Source organism: Dipodomys spectabilis, unplaced genomic scaffold (genome assembly GCF_019054845.1).
Source record: "Dipodomys spectabilis isolate Male_0828 unplaced genomic scaffold, ASM1905484v1 ptg000258l, whole genome shotgun sequence".
In the NCBI taxonomy this organism is placed as follows: domain Eukaryota; kingdom Metazoa; phylum Chordata; class Mammalia; order Rodentia; family Heteromyidae; genus Dipodomys; species Dipodomys spectabilis.
In genome coordinates, this window is record NW_024870935.1 from 265,139 (window position 1) to 289,045 (window position 23,907).

Genomic DNA, 23,907 nt, shown 5'->3' on the forward strand with positions numbered 1-23,907 from the left:
TGCCTAATTAGAAATGTTGTAGCTGGAGCATTAGCAAGAATAGAGCGGGTCAGGATATCTCTGTGGCTTCATTTTTAATTCCTAACAGTAGAGCCTGATAGGAAAGAATAGAGAAGTCATTAAATAAACTTAAATTATTTATAAAAATTACTTTGCCCAAATTATAATTATTGTTTCTCCAAATGGTCTCCAATGTCTAATGGAATGAAAGAAAAAGCAGTTCAACATTGATTTTAATGAACATTTTAATGTTATATATAACAGAACATTATGAATAAAATGGAAACAAAGTTTTTATCAATTTAATAAAAAAATCTTCAACATAAAGTGGGGAGGTAATAATTTGATAACTATATTATAGTATTTATTTTAAAAAATATTCCCAGCTTGAGGTCGAAACAATTAACTTTGCATTCCAAACTCTAGAATCATGATTTTCACGTGAGCTCAATGCAGAACTACATCAGGAAAGAAAAAACATTTGAATTAATTTCCTTTATTTGTCATTAAATCAATAAAACCTTTGACTGCTACAGGCCTCCTTTAGTAACGTATAGAACTCCTCTATAGAAACCATATTGCTAATGTCACGTTATATACACTCAGAACCAAACAAAAACAAATACCACAGAAAGTCTAAAAGTGAACATCGTTGAGTTCTAACAATTTACACTTGAGGTTTCAATGGATTTCTATCTTTCCAATTTTTTGAAGACACCAAAAAAGACAAAAAATAAATATTTTTTTACTCTTTTGACTGTTCCTGACTGAAAATGCTGGCTGTAAGGATGAACACGGAAGGAAGCCTTGTCAAGTGTCATCACTGCAGATTGTAAAATAAGACTGCTAAAAACAAACAAACAAATACTGGAGGTTTGTTTTCTTTAAAAGGAAACTGTAGAGCAATCCTGAAAAAAAAAAAAATTCCCCCTCCCCCCCAAGTTCTGCCCAGGAAACTTAAAAGAGCAGAAGCAATGGGCAGCCCACAGCCATCGCTGATCGCGTAGGGACTCTGTTACAAGAAAAGTTTGGACAGTATCATAGCAGAGCTGCTGGATATTAGCAAAAGTATGTACATTCCAGTCACCTTTGACCTAGCCATAATCACATGTGGATGCTTTTTTTGGACAAAAATAGATATTTTTATAAAAAACTGATCATCCAACTTTAATGATTTCATATATGGACGCAAGAGTGGTAGTAAAGGGAACAGACCCAATTATGACAAGGCGATTCAGGGACAGAAAAATCAAGTTCATCAGGAAAAGAAAAGTATAAAATTAGAGATTCAAACACATTTGCTCAGCCCTACTCCAGTCTTCCCACCATGCACGATGTTAACTGGGCTCTTGGCTTTATAAAGGTGGTCGGGGCCTCTTCACCCCACCTGTGGTCTATCCTCACTGGGGAAAATGATTTGAAGTGCTCTTGCATGGCCTTCTGAAATACTAGGTATTTCACTTTTAGAAAACAGCCTTTTTGGTTCTTTCTGTAGGTTTATTTAAGTAACTGATAAAAGAAAAGGGAATTGATTAGCATTTCCCATCCCAACATCACCTATCTGCTCAGCTAAAAATTCTTCATTCAACCTGCATCTTGACAACTCCTATTTGCTAAAGTTGGCGAAATTTGCGAAGGCATCGTGCTTGGGCTGCACAGGTCCAGGAGTCATGGCTATGTTGGGCATGCCCATTCCCACCGTGCCTGCCAGGCCCATCCCAGCAGCTGACATGCCCATGTTCACGTTCATGCCCATCATGCTCTGGTTCATCAGGGGCGTATTTCCCAGGGCGGGCATTCCCATGGTGCCAGTCATCACAGTGGGCATGCTCATAGGCATGGGTCCTCCCATCAAAGGGTTAGTTTGTGGCCGGACAGGAAGCATGTTCGGTGCAGAACCAAGGTTCACAGCGCCAAAACTCTGAGTCATCACATTCAGAGGCTGTTGCATATCTACCAGAAGAAAAGAGACAGAAGAGCTTTACAAACACAACTCCTCCATTTGCAAAGCAGCAAAATCAGGTGCCTTTTCTTGCTCCTCAATACTTCTAGTTTCCATAAAATTCTTCCACTGTGACTTTCTAAGAAGAAAATTAATCTGCACTCATTAATACTCTGTGCATGGTTTAATACAGATGTAGAAACAGAATGGGAAAGACAATCTGAAAGCACTGTTACAAAACCTACTTAACAAACTCAAAGCCTTACACAGGTTCACAGCCTTTGTGTCAGTTACTTTGTGTCCAGAATTTATAGCAAGGAAAAGTGAGAAGTACAAAATGTATGTAAAAGCACAGTTATTTATATTAACAGAAAGCTGAAAACAATCTAACCACTAAGAGGAATTGTACACATTGATATCAATGATTCCTCAACATTCTTGTTGAACGTAGGAAAAAAAACACATCATGATTTAATATGGCAGCAAGAAGCAAAATAATATTGATGGCATGATCCAAGCATTAAAATATGCTTAGTGGGCTGGGAAGTTGGCTCAGTGGTAGAGCACTTGCCTTGCATGCATGAGGCCCTGGGTTTGATTCCTCAGCACCACATAAGCAGGAAAAAAAAAGCCGGAAGTGGCGCTGTGGCTCAAGTGGTAGAGCGCTAGCCTTGAGCTGAAGAGCTGAGGGACAGCGCCCAGGCCCAGAGCTCAGGCCCCATGACCGGACCAAAAAATAAAAAAATAAATAAAAAATAAAATAAAATAAATAAAAATAAAATATACTTAGCAATAACAGAAAAAAAAAAACCCAAATCCATGGAATTAGATGATTTTTGCTTCTTCACTGCTTGGAAAACATTTTTTGGGTAGGGTGTGAGGGTTGCTGGGAAGGCAATAGTATTAGGCAAGTGCTCTACTACTGAGCTACAGCTCCAGACCTTGCTTTTTTGACACAGTGTCTCTTTAACGTAGTTCAGGCTGGCCTTGAACTTGTGATCCTCCTGAGTGCTAGGATTTCAGGTAAGCGACACCAAGCCCAACCACTAATATTTTCTATTTTATAGTCCAGGCCCTCCACATTCACCACAATGTGCTAAGTGTTATTATACCAAGAGCAGAATGCAAATCCAGTCAGTATTCCAGGAGGGATATTAAATGAACATTATGCAAAAAGGTCTTAAGTGAATGCCCAGTTATCTTCCCTTCCCATATTTTAATATTTGAAACAGCTGTGGTAGCAGGGCAGCAGAGTAGAAATGCACGAGGAGCAGGGCGCGCTGAGATAACTCACTCTGTTGCTGAATCATCGTGTTCAGTGATGGCTGCTGGGGTTTGGAAGGCTGCATACCAGGTAGTAAGTTGTCTAGGCTGATGTTTACACTGGGATCAGACCACGTGGAGGGCAGGGTTTTGCTGACTGATTTCTGGACCATATCTGTATTCTGATTATAGAGAGGATTAGGCTTCTGCAGCATTGTGCTAACATTTTGCAAAGGCTGGAAAATAAAAAAATGCTCTAAAAATTAAGCATCTGTTCTGTAAAGATTATCAGATGGCAATTTCATTACAATAATTAATGTATGTACACTCATCATTTTTCTCCTGGAACCGAAAGTCTAAAAGCCACCATTAGTGTCAAATGCCCAAGGCAACTACTGACTTAAGGTTAGTGTACCTTTAAGGAAATACAAAAGGTAGTAACTTACAAAACAGAACTCATGATTTCTCATGTTTCACACGGCAAAATTACTGAGCAGCAATTGATATTTCACGTAGTCTAATATTTCTTTCTCTGTATACACTTCTGCCTAAAGTGAGCAACACTACTGGAACTTGATACACATATCAACCAATTCACAAGAAAAGAGATACGAAGGAGAAAGAAGCACAGATGTCAGGTGGCTACAGAAACAGTTTATATTGAAATAGACAGGAAAAAAGGGAAAAGAACGGAAAAAATAATTTTAAAATGCAGCGATAAAAAGAATCTTCATTACAAGTGATGAATCAGACTGGCTTCATCTTAAAATTATTTTAGGTCTAGCTTCTGTTTATATAAGCAATCATCTTTCTGCTTCTTTCTTCTCTTCCTTTATCCTAACACCTGAAAGAAGTAACTGTACCCATTAAAAAGAGCAATTAGTGCCACAAATATTCTTAATGGCCTGAGTCAAAATACATATTTTCCTTTTTTCCTCCCCTTTTTGTGTTGATGCTGTGGCTTGATCTCAAAGTATTGCACTCTGGCTTAGCTGTTTTTTTTGTTTTGTTTTTTTTGGGCCCGGTCATGGTTAGCTGTTTTTGTGCAAGACTAGCACTCTGTCACTTGAGCCATACCTCTAGCTCTGGGTTTTTGCTGGTTAATCAATATGAGAGTCTCTCAGATTTGTCTGTCCAGGCTGGCTTTGAACCTCAATCTTCCGATCTCAGACACCTGAGTAACTAGGATTATAAGGCGTGAGTCACTGGTACCTGGCCACATTTTAAGCCTACATTAGGCAGTTTGGATTTACTACTAAAATGCTTTTTATGGGGGAAATGCATCTATTCTTTTTTTGGGAGGAAGGGTGAGGGGACGTCAGTCCTAGTGCTCTACCAATTAGCTTCTACTCCTTCTGGTAGATGACTGGAGATAAGAGACTCATGGACTTTCCTGCCCCGGCTGGCTTTGAACCATGACCCTCACACTCAGCCTCCAAAGTAGCTAGGATTATATGGTGAGTCACCAGCACCCAGACTCTATTCTCTTTTCCTTAAAACAATTTTAATCAATAACAATGATCCCCTTGTTATTAGTTCAATCATTTTTAGCTTGTTTTTTCCTTGGCACAAAATACTGCATCTAACCACAGGAGACACAGGATAGGCAAGAAGGCCTTGCCCTCCATAATTCAATGTCTATACCAAGGAACAAGTGTAAAGTGAACTCAAGATGCAAAACACACACACACACACACACACACACACACACACAGAGAGCGCCTAATGGCCTTTTGGTCAATAATGGACCATATAGGGTTATGCGATCCAGTGCTGCTGTGAATTACTAGTGTCTTACACATGATGTTCACACACAAAGAATGGCCAATGCCCACTTCTCAGACAATGTTCATTGTTAAACTGACTTATGAATATGGCCTAAGATATCTGTACAAAGATACACAGAAAGGGCTTAGTTATTTTTATGTCTTTTTTTTGTCGGTTGTGGGGCTTGAACTCTGGGCCTGGGTGCTGTCCCTCGGTTCTTCAGCTCAAGGCTAGGGCTCTACTACTTGAACTACAGTGCTACATTTAGTTTTTTGAGTGGTTTATTGGAGATAAGAGTCTCATGGCCTTTCCTGCCTGGGCTGGCTTTGAACCATGATCCTCAGATCTCCGCCTCCTGAGTAGCTAGGATTACAGGCCACCAGTGCCCAGCTTATTTTTATGTCTTTACACTAAGTTTTCATTAAGAATATCTCAACAGTTATGAGTCACAATTGCCAAGGGAAGCAGATAACTTACCTGTGATCTTGACATGGGCAAACTGAGTCCCACAGTATTCGTGCTCATCAAAGAGAAATTCATACTCTGGGATGATGTCATGGTTGCTTGAGAGGAGCCCATAAGATCAAACAGGTCTGAGGAATTGGAGGCAGCTGGAGGTGGACCCAAGGCTGGCTGTGAGCTGCTGACAAGTTCTAGTGCTGGCTGTGGGGCACCACCAAAGAGCTCGCCACCAGAAGCCGCAGGGGCCGAGGGGGCTTGATTGAAGGCACTCCAGTCACCGAAGTCTCCATTCCCACTTGTTGCTATAGATGGAAAGAAAGAAAAGGGTATGAAACTTTTGAAACACAGTACAAACCTAACAGTCTATGAACTGAAAGTAATCGGAGTTGACCGGAGTCTGTCCAGATTAACATCTGCAGATACCAGCTCCATCTGGACCTTCTTCTTTCTCATAAATATTACATGAGTGTTAACAAGGTGGGAAAGAAAAAATTAGAAATACAAAGTAAAATCCATCTCTCCAGACTGTAGGTAACGTACAGAAACAGCCATCAAAATTTCTCTTCAAGCTTTCACATTAAATTAACTTTCCAACTAACCATTAAATCATTTGGGACTCAAAAAGTAAAGAGAAAATTCTAAATTGGCTAAGCTTCTTACTGGGAAGTCCAGTCTTCCTGTGCTGAGGCATTCCGTAAAATCAGAGATTTCAAATTACTTACTTTACTCACTGGAAGGTTCAAGCAAAAACCAAACTACCACTTACATACTCGAGGTTTTTTTTAGACCCCAAATTTATAAGATTGAATTTAGTAAAAGCAAAGCACAAGAGCAAGGAAGAAAAGAGCTTTAAAAATTTAAGGATACGGGCTGGGAAGGTGGCTCAGTGGTAGAGTCCTTGCCTTGCATGCATGAGGCCCTGGGTTCAATTCCTCAGCACCACATAAGCAGAAAATGCTGGAAGTGATGCTATGGCTCAAGTGGTACTGAAGAGCTGAGGGACAGTGCCCAGGCCCTGAGCTCAAGCCCCATGACCGATAAAAAAAAAAAAAAAAGGATAGGATTTATCAATTTTTATAAGAAGTACTTGCTCATTTTGCTTTGATTGCACAGGGCTTATGGTCATTATAGAGCCTGAGACTATTCAATTTGTTTAGAAAGGATGAGGGGGAGCTCTGTGCTGTGGCTCCTCGAGGGTTCCTGTATGCAGGCTCATCCCCAATGACGTGCTACCAGGAGGTGACTGGGTCATGAGGTGCTACTTCATCAATGGGCAGATCCAGTGATGAGCTCACACTCGGTGGCTCATGAGGAAGTGGCGCCTGGCTGGATGGAGTGAACAACTGGGAACAAGCCTTTCAAGAGACTTCCTTGGACTGGGAAGGTGGCTCGGTGGTAGAGTGCTTGCCTCGCATGCATGAAGTCCTGGGTTCCCCATACACAGAAAAAGCTGGAAATGATACTGTGACTCAAGTGGTAGAGTGTTAGCCTTGAGCAAAAGAAGCTCAGGGACAGTGCCCAGGCCCTGAGTTCAAACCTCAGACTGGCAAAGAATTTTAAAAAAAGAAGAAAAAGAAAAAAAGAGAGAAGAGACTATTCTTGTCTTCAGGCCTTTTTATCTCTGCTTCCTGGCCATCAAAGAGGGAGGAGGCATCCTGTCACAGTGTTCTGCTGTCTCATTTCGGGCTTCAAAGCAACAGAGTTGGCCAACCAGGGACAGAAACCGGGAGCTAAAATAAAATAAACCTGTCCTCCTCTTGGGTTGATCTGGCTCAGGTTATTATGCCACAGCAATGGAGAAACTGATCAACAGATAATGTTAAAACAACAACCACAACAACCAAAAACAAACCCAGAAACATATATAACCGTATTACTACTCTTCCTATTACAAATTGAGGTTGAATACATTCAATATAAAAGTTGGTAACAGGAACTGATAACCTGTAGGAAATGACCCACCCTCTCTGTGCCTCACGTTAAAAAAGTGCACTACGAAGACTAAGTAATTCGAGATAGAGTATCACCTAAAGTTTGTTGCTATTGTTTGGATTAGCAGGAAAGGGCAGGTGGGAGCCAATACTTTGGTGCTACATAAGAATATGTAATATCTGCATATATTATATTGGCCATATGAAACGGAACTTACTAAAACAGGAAAAGCTTAAATGAAGTTCCATGTGCTTTTAAGTAAGTAGGCCCTTCCTTTGGACAGGGGCAGATATGGCAAAATGGGGTCCGAAAAGGCAAAGGTGAAATTTGAACAAAAAAAGCTCAGGGAGCTGGGCGCTGGTGGCTCACGCCTGTAATCCTAGCTACTCAGGAGGCTGAGATCTGAGGATCGTGGTTCAAAGCCAACCCAGGCAGGAGAGACCGTGAGACTCCTATCTCCAACAAACCACCAGAAAACCGGAAGTGGCGCTGTAGCTCAAGTGGTAGAGCGCTCGCCTTAAGCTCAAGAGCTGAGGGACAGCGCCCAGGCCCAGAGTTCAAGCCCCACGGCCAACCAAAAAAAAAAAAAAAAAAAAAGCTCAGGGATAGTGCCCAGAGTTCAAGCTTCACACAACACAACACAACAAAACAAGGACAAAAAAGCCAGGCACCAGCGGCACATGCCTGTATTTCTGGCTGTATTTCTCAGCCTCTGTCAGGAGGCTGAGATCTGAGGATCACAGTTTGAAGCCAGCCGGGGCAGGAAAGTCATGAAACTCCAAGGGGAGCACACAGGCCCAGACTTCACCTCCCAGAACTGGCAAAACAAAACAGAAAAATAAAAACAAAAAAGGCAAAGATGAGGAGTAAGCTAAAGGAACTGCCTGGCACAAGTTTATTACCACTGCTCTCTTGTTACTGTTACATTTGTCTGGCCTAAAAGGGAACTGGGTAACCAGCTACTGCAACACTGTGCCTCATTATGCTAAAAATCAAAAGAAAACGGTAACTCCAATGGTTAGCCTTCTATGACCATTTTAAAATGGAGACAGTAATTCACTTAGAATCCCCAAGCTCTAGCAACAACTTAATATGAAATCATGCTAATATTCATTACTTGATGGTCTTAATAGAACATGTATTTGGTCTCCTTTACAAAAGAGACCACAGTCACAGTTTTACAATTAGTTCTATTACAGAATCTGAACTCATGAAGTCCTGCCGCTGGGTCAATGTAAACGTTGTGTTCACATTCCCTTTGCTTGGTCTTTAAAAGCAAGAGTAGTGGGAACTGGAGTAAAACGGGTTGCCCCATCTGAAATCCAGTGTCCTCAGAAGATTAATCATGAGAGGAAACGATTTCTAGTGAGTCATATGTTATTCAGACATGATTAATCATTGTTCCATCAGTGTCAGCCTCTTGTGCAATGGTGGCCAGGTTACATTAATCACATGCACACAGATAAAGAATGTAACATTAACAGATTCCACTTATTTGCACTTTAGGCAACTTTATATACACAAAATATTGTGAATTACACAGGATGTCAGTAAAATTGGGGCAGTTTGTATCTTCATTCTGATTTGCCCAAAGTAAGGTATCAACCTTTAGAAGGCATCATAACATTTCCCAAATGAAACCATTTATTACTCAACAATGCTGGTTGTCGAATTTACAAAAGTAGGTTGTCAAAATTACATAAACTACATTTAAGGTTATGTATTTTTCTTCCTGACTTCTCACAAACCTAAATCAGATTCAGTCCAATATAACAGCAACATCATTGTACTTGTAATGAATATAGTAAGACTTCGTTTACATTTTTTCACCCTGTGTACAATTTCTATAGCTGGGGCTGGGAAGGTGGCTCAGTGGTAGAGCGCTTGCCTTGCATGCCTGAAGCCCTGGGTTCGATTCCTCAGCACCACATAAGCAAAAAGAAAAAAACCGGAAGTGGCACTGTGGCTCAAGTGGTTGAGCACTGGCCTTGAGCTGAAGAGCTGAGGGACAGCGCCCAAGCCCAGAGTTCAGGCTCCACGACCGGACCCCCCCCAAAAAACAAACAAACAAACAAACAACTTCCATAGCTGAATATTTATATATTCTCTCTCAAACTTCAATTTGTCTGGCATTTATAAAACAGAACAACCCTTTCATAACCTACAGGGAAAGAGATTAATAATAAAATTAGTGTATACATAGTTCTATGGACATTATTTTATCTTTACAAAGAACCATGACAAGTGGTAGTAGTATTCTTAGCTTTAGAAAGTTGCTAAGTTTCATTCCTGAAAAAAATCATATAAACAATTTTATTTCCTGTTGCTAAAACAAGACATTTATTCATAGCCCCCTGTGAAAGTAAACAAGTTAGTTACAAATATGGATAATTTTCTGGAAGTGAAGCTAACATTGGCAATCAACTGAATTCTCCTGGCATATGTAAGACACTGGATCAGTACACACCTTATGGGTAAACTGTTAGGAATGGAGCTACACATTCCACAAGGACAAGAGCCAAGAAGGCACTGAGGGGATGGGCTCTTCTGATGGTGCTTCCCCACCCCCACATTCTGGCCCATCATACCTTGGGAAGGGAAACTGCCTGATGCAGCTGCTGAGCCAAAGTCAGCAAATCCTCCGAATAAATCCGCAGATCCTCCTGGAAGTTAAGAATGAGGACAAGGTTAAACTTTCAGAACCAGAGAAAAACCAAGCAATTTCAGGAAGTCTTTTTTTAGCTCCATACAAAAATGTAGTCGTATAGCTGGGTGCCGGTGGCTCACGCCTGTAATCCTAGCTGTTCAGGAGGCTGAGATCTGAAGGACTGAGGTTCCAAGCCAGTCTGGGCAGAAAAGTCCTCAAGATTATATCTAAAAAGTAACCAGAAAAAGGCCAAGATGAGCCAGGCACTGTGGCTCAGGCATGTAATCCTAGCTGTTCAGGAGGCTGAGATCTGAGGGTTGAGGTTTGAAGCCAGTCCAGGCGGGAAAGTCTGTGAGACTCTTACCTCCAGTTAAACACACGCGCACACGCACACACACACACACACACACACACACACACACACACACACGCACGCATGCACGCACTCACACACAGAGCTGAGGTTCAAGTATTAGAACACTGACCTGGAGCAAAAAGGCTCAGGGGCAGCTCCCAGGCCCTGAGTTCAAGCTTGAGAACCAGCCCGCACCCTCCCCTCCCCTCCCGCAAAAGCCAAGATGGAGGCATGTGGTAAAGTGTTACCTTAGCAAAAAAGTTAAGCAAGCTTTAGGCTTTGAGTTCAAACCCTGGTACAAACCTCCCCACAAAGCAAAAGAAGGTGTCTAAGTTCCTCTACAAAGGTTACCCAGCGTCTATCCAGCTAACTATGGTCTTTGTAATAACCACCTTCCACCAGTACTTAAATAGAGATGAGAGTAAATACTGTATCAGAACATGTCCTTATAAGGAGATAGAAGCTACAGCACTTCAGGGGCAAATGTCATGTTTGCATCCATCTTGTAAAATGTTATAGAACTACTAGCACTCAATAAAGAAAAACATAATATGCAAGAACTAAAGAAGTGGACATAGAAAAATGGGGTACATTTTCTGTATGTTCCAAAGTTTAAAAGTAAAAAAGTTGAAAAGCCTTGAAGTTGGTTTTTATAAAAGCCAGTTTAAACATATGGGGAGAAGAAAAGGTTATGATTTTGACTTCCCCTTAACTGTTTACTCCATGAGACTACATACTTTTCTTTTTTCTTTTTGGTCGGTCGTGGGGCTTAAACTCTGGGCCTAGGCGCTGTCCCTCAGCTCTTCAGCTCAAGGCAAGCACTCTACCACTTGAGCCACAGCTCCACTTCTGGTTTTCTAATGGTATTGGAGACAGGAGTCTCACGGTCTTTCCTGCCCGGGCTGGCTTTGAACCGCGATCCTCAGATCACAGCCTCCTGAGTAGCTAGGATTATAGGCATGAGCTACCGGTGCCCGGCTTATACTTTTCTTTTTAATGTGTGGGAAAAGAATCATTTTTGCTATTACATCTAAACTGGTATTACTAAAGGGGCGAGATCTTAATCATGACCACAAATCAATCTCCATACACATATCACCACATTCTCAGAACTGGAGGTGTGGCTCAGTGGTAGACTGCCTACCTAGTGTGTGGTAGGACACCAGTTCAAATCCCAGTACAGCTAGAAGTAAAAAACCTTCCTAACTACATTCTCATACAAACTTTAACTTATAGACCATTTCGGTATTTACTTTTATCAACAGCTATCCTTGAAATAGCCGAAGACCTAAAACTGTCCTGACTTTTGTCTGTCCTTAAAAATTCCAAGAGTCATAACCTCAGAAATCTAGAGCAGCAGTTCAATTACGGAGTTTTTAGTGTTATGGGAACATTATACAGGTTACATCACAGCTGCTTAGCCTGCAGTGCTCAGAAACTAGCCAGGTGGGACTGGAACATCTGGGCTGCACTCAAACTCCACCAGGGACAGCTTTCAACATCTGGTGCCATTTCTGAATTGTCTTATCGCTGCGAGACGTTCTGCCCCATCTGCTACACTCAACTGGGTTAATTAAACTAGAACCATCTTCCTTTCCTAACAAACGGCCAGCTGTAACAAAAGGAACAGATCAGCTTGAGGCATTGTGTATGTGGTCTCTCTCTCAGTGTATTTACTGAAGTCAGCTCTCAGCAGGTACAGCTAACTCTCCATTCCTTCATATTACAGAGGTGCGTGCTCTGTACGTGTACACAGTCTCACCTAGCAGCAAAGCGATGCCGGCCACAGACTCTCCACTCCTACCATTACTACACCAGATAGGTTTTAAAATTCATTCTAAGGGAAACAGCTCAGTGCTCTGCTCTCCTCTTCCCTAAAGGCACGTGCTCAGGACAAAACGTGATAAGGAGTACAAAGGACCAGTGGATGACCATACTCTGTAACCCACACACAGGGTTTCACTAAGAACAATCAGGGAGCAAATGGATGGCACCCACCGCTGCTGCTCCATGTTGGTAAGTTTGTTTTCTGTCATGTTCCTTCGTGTTAAACTATATACTGTTGGGTACAAAATGATGTGGCTCACCAATTAATGTTAACATTAAGGGATTTAAAAATGGAGAACGTCAATGTGCTTCTAGGCACACATTCATAGGTCACGTATTATGCTGAACAAGTAAAGATTCTTATAACTAGTCTAAGCCACAAAGAAAATTCATGTCGCAGATAAAAGCACTGAACACCACAGATCATAGATAGCTTAAAATCGAGTAAGAATCTGTATTTCAGACAAATACTTAAAAACTTTGGTTATTCTGCTACTCCCTCTCCCACCACAAGATGTTTTAAACTTATCCACAGCAAACATTTTCCACTCAGACTACAAGAACTTTTGTTTCACGAGACTAAGGAATATCAGTAGAGAATGGAAACACACACATACTTTACAAATAGAAGCCACTTCAGACATAGACCTAACTTCTCTATTCTTCTTACCCTGATTCCACTACCACCATTAACACAAGGTCATCTTCAATTCTGAAAACTGTCTCAAAAATTAAAAAAAAATTCCCTTTTCATTCAGGAGAGTTTTCCTTACATTCACAGGTATGACATTCCTACCAATGCTTGAGTCTGAACAGACATTTAAAAGGCTTCAGCATTTTCCCAAATAACTTCTATCTAAGGAGGTGTAAACAAAAGAGTCTATCAAAAATTGCCGCATGTGGAAGACTGCTAATTTTCACAAGAGCAATTCCTCATGATTCCCACATGAGAGCTGTCATTACAAATGAACCATTTCCATCTGCCCTTTTCAGGGCGGCAAAGAGGTTATTTACAACCACCAGCTGGGAACATGCATTCTCCGAAGCAATACTGTGAACAAGAAAAATATGACTAGGCACTGCTTCAACTACAAACAGAAATTTTCCTTAACAAAGAATTTACTATGTGATGAATTCTAATGTATTAAAAAGAACGTATTAATGTATTAAAAGAAATACCAAAATACAAAAAATTAAGATAAAAATTATCCAAAATCTATAAAAACTTTTAAAAATCATTAAGAATAAATACTTTTAACAGGAAAAGAATGGATATAGCACATAAATAGGCAAGTCATAACTGGCTTATTAAAAGTGTTCAAATCTCACCTAACAAAAAAATGAAAATGAAATACTGTTTTCACCTTATCAACCTGAGCAACTTCAAGAGGTTCTAGTATTTTGTTGTTTAGAAGAGAAAAAATTTTGAAAAATAACAGAAACAACTCTAATGACTACATAATAAGGGACTGATCTGGTTAAGTAAATTACAGTATAGCCATCCCAGTACGATTATAAAATAATGAAAACTGTTAATATATATGCCATCCTAAGAAAAGAGTCATGATCTTTTCAGCAGTTTAGATAGAAAAAAAAAATCCTTATCTAGAAGCCCAAAAGATTTGTCCATAAAAAAATTCTTAAATACATGTATTATCTGACTATCCAGAAAATATAGTTTTAAGTACAGTACAGAACTGTATATGCTTAACTTTCTATTTTGTGCCCACATTTCTTGCTTGATGGTACTGTTATAAGTATGGGCACATCTGGTAAATGACACTCAAGTGACATACCAAGCAGTAATGTTAATACGGCAGATTCTTACGCTTTCTCATGTGTAGGTACTAAAGATTTACTACCCAATTTACTTTCACAGCAGAATTTAAGTTAAAATATGGTTATTAAAATTACTCTGGTAGGGTTGGGGAAGCAAATCTTTAAGACTTGTTGCATATAATTTCAAATACAAGGTAACTTTAAAATAGTCCTGCTGTCAACCCACATTCAGCTGTTCTTTGGAAAATATTGGAATAAAATCAACTTTTAAGTTGAGAATATTCCAGATTTCTCTCAAACTTTCTTAATTCCTACATGAATATTAATTGCTACTTTCATCTAATGAGTCAATTTGCTTTTTGCACTAGAGAAGAGAAAACCACTCCAAGCTTTCTTTGCAAAGGAAGCATGTTGGGTATTTAATAATTCTGTCTGTTCAAACCAATCTTGAGATCACGGAGGAAGAAAGTTCCATCCACTCATCTGCCCTTTCTCGTTAATTCTTCTCTGATAGCTCCATTAAAGCTTTCCACAGACACATAAAAGGAGGTTCTATTTGGACTGCATTGCAGAAGGCAGAAATTACTGATACTCTATGATACTATGTATTACATGCATGACTACATGCTATCAGCATGATGGCTCAATATCAAACACACAAAAATTCAGCATATAAACTGCGAAAGAACTAATGTGGTTATATTTTTAAATGACACACACCAAGGTTAACAAGAAGAAGAGGCCAACATGGAACACTTACCTGTTGATTGGCTGGAGCCATCAAACAGATCAACAAGATCTCCAGATGACTTGCTTCCAGGCACTGAAGTCTGCAAGCAAACACAGAATAGGCTGAGCCAACATTTCTACTGGTTTTCACATTTCTCCTCTTTTCTCGTTTCTTCCCTGCCCCCACCCCTTCCAAATCAGCTCTACCCATCTCTACTTCCCAATTTAGACAAAATACCTATAACTACCTACATAGGATAGATTATGTTTTCTTTTTTTTTTTGGTCGGCTGTGGGCTTGAACTCTGGGCCTGGGCGCTGTCCTTCAGCTCTTCAGCTCAAGGTGAGCGCTCTACCACTTGAGCTACAGCGCCACTTCCGGTTTTCTGGTGGTTTATTGGAGATAGGAGTCTCACAGTCTCTCCTGCCTGGGCTGGCTTTGAACCGCGATCCTCAGATCTCAGCCTCCTGAGTAGCTAGGATTACAGGCGTGAGCCACCAGCGCCCGGCTTAGATTATGTTTTCTAATAACAAACTAATGTAGAATCATATGGAAAGGCAGTAAATGAAGTATCTCTATAAGCAGCACTACAGAAGTCCCTAACATCTAGTCTTTTTATCTTTTGTCTACCAAAGGTTTTGACACAGAACAGCCCAGGTTGGCTTCTGTCCCCAAGCTCTAGGACTACAGGTGTGTTGTTTCATATTCAATTACCAAACTGAAGTCTGGAGTCTGTCCCCATAGTTTTGTCTTCTTGATGGTGCTGGCCAAGTGTCTGAATACCTAGATCCTCTATGATCAGTCCATACACTTAAAGTAGAACTGAACTGTGAGACCACGGGAAAACTCTGTAAGGCTAGGTGTGGTCATTTGAGCTCTGAGGAAAATACTGTGTTTCTTTAGTATTTATATTGTATTATATTTTATTACTTATTGAAGATTAAAATACTACACATTGTGGTTCTTCAATTTTTCAACTGAAAGAAGTCTGGAGCAATTGGACAACCTTCAAAACTTTCAGCCTTCCAAACATTTTATAATTAATAGAAACAAAGACAAAAAGATTATACTACAAAGTTAGATGTGGTAGGGAAAGGTAAGCAATTCCAGTCTGAAGTAGAAGGATCATGAGTTTTAAGGCCAGTCTGTGCTATACAGTAAAATACTTTCTCAAAAAAACAAAAAACAAACAAACAAAAAACCCCACCAAAAACCCAACAAAATAAAACATAAAAAGATTAAAGTTGGGCACTGTGACTCAGGCCTATAATTCTAGCTACTCAGGAGTATGAGATCTGAGGATCTGGGTTCAAAGCCACCCAGGACAAGAAAGTCTGTGAGATCCAGTCTCCAACTAACTATCATAAAGCCAGAAACATAGCTGGGGCTCAAATGGCAGAGTGCTATAAGCACAAAAGCTCAAGGAGAGCATCCAGGTACTGAGTTCAAGCCCTAGGATTGGCACATGTGTGCATATGCACACACACTACAAATGTCAAGTATTTATGGCAAGCACTGGTGAATCATGCCTTTAATTTCTCAGGAGGACAAGATCTGGAAGACAATGGTTCAAGATACATGGAAAAGCTAGGCAAGCGCTCTACCTCTGAGCTACAGCCCAGCCTTCATTCCTATCTTCATAGACAGTGCAAATCATTCTGCAATTGGATAGGTTTCTTCCCCCTAAGGCATATTATTGACTGGGTAACATGTGCCAACCAATCTATCATTAGTATGACCAAGGACGCCCAAGTAGGCTAATGCAGGAATTCTGAAAGGAGCGCTCATCCACAAGGCCTGTGACCCCTTCTTACCTTCACTGAAGGCTGAGGTGTATGGGCTGGCGCATTCTGGTCGGGACTGGCTTTGTCCCCGGTGTAGTGCGCGGCGGCACCCAGGTCAATGGTCTTGGAAGGGTTGGCTGTGCGCTTGTGTCGGGTGGTGGTGGTCTCGGTGGCCTGCGTGATGTGGATGTGCTTGGTTGTCACCGTCTCTTCTTCATCTTTGAATTCGCCTTTGGGAGATCTGCCTCTTCTTGCCTTCTTTTCCTCATCACTGTCACTACCAGGACAATACAAAGGAAGCAAAACAATAAGACTGGGGTGGTCTGTACAGTGAGACCTCAGTGATTTGGATTCCAAATGTCGTAAGCCTAACATTCCATGTTTTTGACAGGAATCAACAGAATGTTATTTAAGCTGTATGAATAATGATGGCAAAAAATACATAAGCCTAAACACTGCTATAAATAGGTACATCATAAAGGTCTACAAACAAAAACATCTAAAATACCTCGTTTTATTGTAGGTTTAAAGCTTAAAGATAAGCTTTAAGATAAGGCGGGGCTCATGCCTGTAATCCTAGCTACTCAGGAGCCTAGATCTGAGGATCACAGTTCAGAGACAGCCCAGGCAGGAAAGTCCATGAGACTCTTATCTCCAATAAACCACTAGAAAACTGGAAGTGGCACTGTGGCTCAAGCAGTAGAGAGAGTGCTTGCCTTGAGCTGAAGAGCACAGGAACAGCGCCCGAGTTCAAGCCCCATGACTGACCAAAAAGACAGGTACTGGTTGCTCATTCATGTAATCCTAGCTATTCAGGAGGCTGAGATCTGAGGATCAAGTTTCAAATCCAGCCTAGGCATAAAGGACTCTTAGGTTTCGATCAACCACTAAAAAAGCTAGAAGTGGGGGGTGTGGTGGCTCAAGTGGTAGAGTGACAGACTTAGTGAAAAAGCTAAGGGATAGTGCCCAGTCCCTGAGTCTAGACACCTTTTGTTTTGGTAGTTAATTGGTGATCACTGAGAATCTTACCTCTAATTAACTACCAAAATGCCAGAAGTGGAGTTATGGCTCAAGTAGTCAAGACTTGAGCAAAAAAAGCTCAGGGACAGTGCCCAGACCCCAAGTTCAAGCCCCACGACTGGCACACACACACACTCTCTCTCTCACACACACACACACACAATCACAATCTCAATAAGTAGTTTTAAAATATATTATCCTGTTTAAACTCAAATAATATAGTTCTCATCTGTGAATGCAAAAATTGAGGTTAATGTACTTTGTAATTTTGCTGTCTCTTCTACATTATCACGAGATTGCACCACTGTGTAACTATGTAAACTGCTTCATGGAAATAACTGTATTTAAAATGTTTATGAAATTTCTTTGATCACATTAAAAATGTTTTAATAGTGTAAAACATTTTTGTTCTGGGTCCAAGTAGGAAAAAAAGAGATACAGACAGAATAAGAACTTACTTGCCTACCCCGAGTTCAAACCCCATTACTACAAAACAAAATATGACACGAAATATGTTCCATTACCCATATTACTTAATTTTAGAATAGGTGGCTGAATTTATGAAAATCCTAAAATAAAATGCCTGAATTTCTCCTTTAAATTATGACTATTACTGATAAAATTTAACTCAGAGAATTCTCAAGCAATTTCTACTTCATATAAACCAATTTGGAGCTTGCACATAGAAAAGATGAAAAAGAATGACTTCCCATACAGAGCAAAGGGGTTAAATGCAAATTTTATATGCAAGTATTTTAGGGAACATACAAGTTCTGACAAGTAGGCAGGAGCTGTTACAAATGACCTAGACAAAAAGTGACCTAAGATCTCAACCATTCACCCTCTAGATAAAACTGCCATTCTTAGCTGTCTCATGTCCAGTATTATTCCAAGGCAAAGCGATCTCTTTTGTGTTAGGCTTTGTATGTGGTCACTGTTTAAGAATTCCTGACTCTAATAATGAACTAAGAAGAATGAAATCCTGCTAACATGTCAGAGGTCACTCACAACTTTGTCTAAAAGTCAACTATTCTCTCCAAGTACTTCAAAATGTACTTCAAGTCCCTGATGTGTTTTATCTTCACTAATATTTGCTATATTTTCAGTCTTTTAAACCTGAATATTCTATATCAAGGTCGTGTATTAGAGAGACTATGAAATAACCACCACTACCACCAGAAAAACGGGAGGGAGGGAGGGAGGGAGAGCGGGAAGGAGAGAGGGGAAGGGAGAGGAAGAGGGAAGGGAGAGACAAAACAAGAAAAGAAACCCAAAAGGGGGAGGATACACTCACTGGTCCCTATACTTCTTCAGGAAGTACCAATAGAATATATGGCCACTATGTTTTCTAAACCAAGTTAAAGATATACACCAAACTAGTGAGATAAAAACAGATTATTTGAAGCAGGAACTGTTTCCCAAATCTTAGTATTAATAATTATAATACTTGTGCTCTTTCCTTATAAAGGAGCTAGAAATGTAGCTGTGAATTAGACATATTTAATGTACAAAAATAAACTCTGGCCCTTCAAAGATCACATTCCAGAAAGTAGTAAGCCTTGAGTTTTATTTCTATTGTTTTGTGTCGAACTATATAAAATCCTACCCTCAGAAAATACAGTTTATGTGAGGCACAGTGGCTCATCTCTGTAATCCCAGCTACTGAGGAGGCTAAGAATTACAGGATTAAGGTTTGAAGTCATCCCAGGCAGAAAGGTCCTGACGACTCCACCTTCAATTAACCTAAAAAATGTTGGGACTACAGAGAGGCATGGCTCAAGTAGTCCAGTGCTAGTAGTAAGCAACAAAGCGGAGTAAGAGAGTGAGGCCAGAAGTTCAAGCCAAAGCATACACACACACACACACACAAGAAATAAAGAAATAAAGGAAGGAAAGAAGGAGAGAGAGGGAGAAAGAAAGGAAGGAAGGAGAGAGAAAGAAGGAAAGAAAGGAAGAAAAGATAGAGAAAGAAAGAAAAGAAAAGATTTATGAGACTACAGGTCAGAAAATGTTTAACTCTTATCATTTGAGCCATGCCCTTGACTTTCTGCCAGTTATTTGGATGTAAGTGTCTCTCATATTTGTCTGCCCCAGCTGGCCTCCCATCATGAACCTTAGATTTCAGCCTCCTGAGTAGCTAGGATTATCAGTGTGAGTCACTGTAACTGGCTTTGTTCTATGTTTTTGCACAGGACATTTTTAGGGCAGTGACCTATTCTACTTGAGTGTTACTCATCTGTGAAGATCAACAGAACTGTACAATACTGTAAACCCTAAAATACACTCCAAACATTTTTTTTTTGTCGATCGTGGGGCTTGTACTCTGGGCCTGGGCACTGTCCCTCAGCTCTTCAGCTCAAGGCTAGCACTCTACCACTTGAGCCACAGCACCACTTCCAGTTTTCTGGTTTATGGTGATAAGGCTGGCTTTGAACCGTGATCCTCAGATCTTAGCCTCCTAAGTAGCTAGGATTACAAGTGTGAGCCACTGGCGCCTAGAATTCCAGACTTTCTTATGACCAATTTCTAAGATTCTAAGACCCCTCTAGACAAGTATATTTAAAAATTGTGAGGCAAGTTTAAACTCTAGTACCAGAAAGTGGGGGAGGAGGAAGAAGAGGATGAAGCTAAACTTCAGACAATGCCATCATTCCAAAGAGAAACCCAAGTGCATAAATTTGACACATTTCTTTCCAGGAGACCAGCTGCTAATACCTGCATCTTTCTGGAGAGTCTTCTCGGTCTTTCCTCCGGAACTTGCTGATGGTGTCATCGATTGTGCTTCCAATCTTGTCACTCAGTTCCCCTAACTTATCACTGAATGGAAAAGCACTCTTGTTTTTATCCCATTCCTCATCCCACTTTGACTTGGGTTCAGGGTCGTATCTTTCACCTATGTAACACATTAAAACAAGAAGCAACTCTGAGGAAAGTAAATTCAAAATGTCAACAGACCTCATTTCTGAGACTTTTCCTCCTAATAAAATCATTTTCAAAGGAAAACAGACCGCTCCTACAGTGCTGAACCAACGTGATCTCAGCAAGGCACATCATGTCATGCCGGTCGCTAAGTGGCAAGACTGAGGGTTCAAGAGCTTTTCTTTATGAAAACTCTCACAGTCTAGTGCACCTCATTGGAAGGCGGCTGCAAGAAGCAGCTGAACAACACACAAAAGAGCAAAGCAGAAAAGGAATTACTTTTGTGTTTCAAAAGTCATTTAGTATATGATATACTTCATTCTTGTCTCTTAATGCTTTTTCAGTTTTAGAGAAGTATTAGTAACAGTGTCTTAAAAAAAAAAAACAAAACAAGACAGAAATGTAAGGCAGGGGTGGTATAGGAGCCTGTAATCAGTGAAAACTACTTGGAAGGGAGAATGGGGAAAAGGCTCACTTTATCGCTTGAGACCAAGAGTTCAAGGCTTGGCTGGACAAGACAGAAACTCAAAACAAATAAACAACCTCTTCCCCCAAAAAACATACAGCAGCCTCCCTCCCAATACTTCATGTCTCAATATGCAAAGGAGTAAGCAGCCGTCACTTCTTAGCATCAAATTAAAAACCAACTTGAAGGATTTTAAGGCTTGGCAGGGCATTTTGTAATTGTCATAAAGAGAATATTCTGTCTCCTAAGACCGCACACATTAGAGTCATAGAGTATGCTCAGGCAGTTCAGAGCAGTGACAGCCAGTCCGACCAATGGGAAATACATGTAGGACTGGTAAAATCTAGCGTTGGCATGGACTTGGGACTCAGGAGAGAAATTATGGACACAAAATAGAACTCTCTTGCTTTTGTGTCCAAATTCTGCTTAAGAAACCAGAGTTTGAAGGAATTAAATCATGTGAGGGCTAAAAGGTGGAAAATTAAGGTGGGCTGAGAAGCCCTGGGGCAGGGACAGGAGAGACAGTAAGATAATGAGACTACAAAAAATGCACCTACTAGGAACACTTGCCTATCATAAAAGAAACCCTGGGTTCCACTCATATAGGGCACATGCGCATGCACAAACAAACACACACACACACACACACACACACACACGTGCGCACGCACACACAGACATACTAAATCTAGAAGGGACCATTAAGTTAAAACAGATCCCAGTTAATCAGGAGGCTGAGGCAAGAGGATCACATATTTGAGGCTAGTCTGGGCAAATTAGGAAGTCCTAGATGTAAAAAATAAAAATAAAAAGGGACCTGCAGATGTAGTTCTATAAGCACCTGCCTACTTGCCTAGCATAGGTGAGGCCCTGGGTTTGGTCCCCAGTAATAGACACAGACACAGACACAGACACACACACACGAAAATAAGGTAAATAGTAACTCAAACCATAATTGTTTTTCAAGAACAAGTGATTTTTCAATAGCATGTAGGTAAATTCCAATTACAATGTGATGAGCTAGATTTTGAAAAGAAGCAAACTGACAAGAAAGATAAAATAGATGACATCAAACTGATTAGTGTCGTGGACATCATACTACATTAGTGCTAAAAAACGATGGATACTGGTATATTATATAATGTGAGAATGAAAAAAAACACACAAGACAGCTACAGCTGAGTGGCAAAGTCTGAAAAACATTAATAAACATTGAGCCAACTATGAGATGCAAACAGACTGTTTACTTCTAATATAGATATTGCAATTAGTGTGACTCACTCACTCACTAAATTTATTTGATATAAATACCTATCATGCTGGGGGAAGAAGAGGAATACAAGCAAGCTGAACGAGGAAATGAGTTGCAAAGAGCAATTTCTACTGAAAAACACATTAAATTGCTATTTTCAGAGTGAAAAAATAAAATCACTAAATAAAATGACTACTAGGGCAAATCCCCAAATTTCCTACTCTCATATGCAAACAACTCCTCCAAAACATATTTATACATTTTCACTTTAGAGAAGACTCTTGCCCATTTCATAAAGTGTTATGTGATACTTCAATACAAAAAAAAAACTTTTCTTTTTATATAGCTAGCTAAATGAAGCATTTTTTTTTTTTTTGAGGATAGGAAACAGAGGAGTAAATAAAGGTATTTTGTAGGTCATCACAAAATAATAGAAGGTTTTACACAGTTCTTTTTGAAGAGTTCAAGCTCTCCGTACAGATTTGTATCATCTAAACAGAAACTGACACATGGGTGGGAAGAGCACTGGCCCGGCTGTATACATGCAAGCGATCTAGTGCTACAGAAGCTCCCACAAGACTGGGTCAGGCTAAGGGACATGCTATGAGACTCTTCCTATTTGTATTTAAAGCACCTGGTGTATTGTTTTTATATTATTACATCAAAAATACAAATGTTCTACTTGTTCCTTTTCTATAGGACAAGGTCTGTTAAGCCTGTGCTGGCCTCCAACTGGCGATCCTTTTTCTATGTACAGCTTCTAGTTGCTCTAAAAAGTCTTTGGAAATGACTAACAAACCACAGACCTTGAAGAAAAACTCATAGTATCTTCAGTCACTTCCTAGTTCAAATTAGACAGAGATTAATTAAGGAAGAGAGATTGGCACCAGATTAATTTATAGGAAGCATATCCATCTGGGGCCAAAAATAGAGCTAACTTGGTTTTGAATTAAAAAGATGAATCTTTTGATCAAAGTATGTATCTATACTCTACACTGTGTCTTAGAGAAAGCTCCTCATTTAAGAAAGAATAGTAACCCTAAGAGGGAAGTGCGTCCTTGTTTTATTCTCTGCACCTTAATGCCAAGCTATACTCATCTAATTAGCCATTAACAATGAAAATCATATTCTTGAATCCCCAAGATTCTTGCTACGGGAGCCCAAATGGCTACCATGTATAGTTTAGTAATCTATATATTTCTGAGAAGAAAGATTCACCCGAGACGCAGGGCTGATGATGCTTAGGTGGCAGCCTGTCCTTGATACTCACTGTATCGGAATCCTCCAACACTGTCTGAGGAAACTCCGACATACTTGTCTTTGTTCTTCTTAGCTTTCTTTCGCTCTTCTCGAAGCCTGTCATCATCTTGGGCAAATTCAACTAATTCCTTCACCTTCTGGCGGATATTTATACCTTGATCCTTGCCATGCTCATCTTAAGAGTCATAAGGGAGAAACAAAGCCTTAACAATTCACTTTGAATACATCAAACTCTGTCAGAACATGAAAAACTAAACAAAAAGTAGTTACAAATTAAGAAACCAATTTCAATATTGTAAAAATATAAAATCGAGAGAGGTGCACATTCTTGTACTTAACTTGGTCATTTCCTCTTCAGCAAATCCTAAGTTCTGAAATGTGATTTTGACTTATGGACCACAGGAAATAGTGTTGTGTGTGGTCAATAAAAGGATTACTGATGGTGGCCATATGAAATGGACACATCCATAAATACTACCCATTGTACTGTAGCGGGACCGATC

The 23,907-nt window shown here is 40.1% G+C and overlaps 1 protein-coding gene across 2 annotated transcripts in view; it reads right to left on the minus strand.

The window, feature by feature from the left end:
- Nucleotides 1-227: 227 nt before the first annotated feature.
- The window catches only part of Clint1 (clathrin interactor 1), a 49,473-nt gene continuing 25,793 nt past the window's right edge, over nt 228-23,907 (minus strand). The window contains exons 5-12 of one of the 2 annotated variants that reach the window (XM_042699561.1): nt 23,415-23,579; nt 20,223-20,400; nt 16,518-16,764; nt 14,735-14,804; nt 9,955-10,029; nt 5,450-5,736; nt 3,237-3,441; nt 228-1,953 (exon numbers count right to left, since the gene is read on the minus strand). In XM_042699561.1, the coding sequence (XP_042555495.1) occupies nt 1,607-1,953; nt 3,237-3,441; nt 5,450-5,736; nt 9,955-10,029; nt 14,735-14,804; nt 16,518-16,764; nt 20,223-20,400; nt 23,415-23,579 (1,574 nt within the window). In that variant the 3' untranslated portion in view covers nt 228-1,606. The remainder of the gene's footprint in view (nt 1,954-3,236; nt 3,442-5,449; nt 5,737-9,954; nt 10,030-14,734; nt 14,805-16,517; nt 16,765-20,222; nt 20,401-23,414; nt 23,580-23,907) is intronic. The other variant, XM_042699562.1, reaches the window with a different exon arrangement.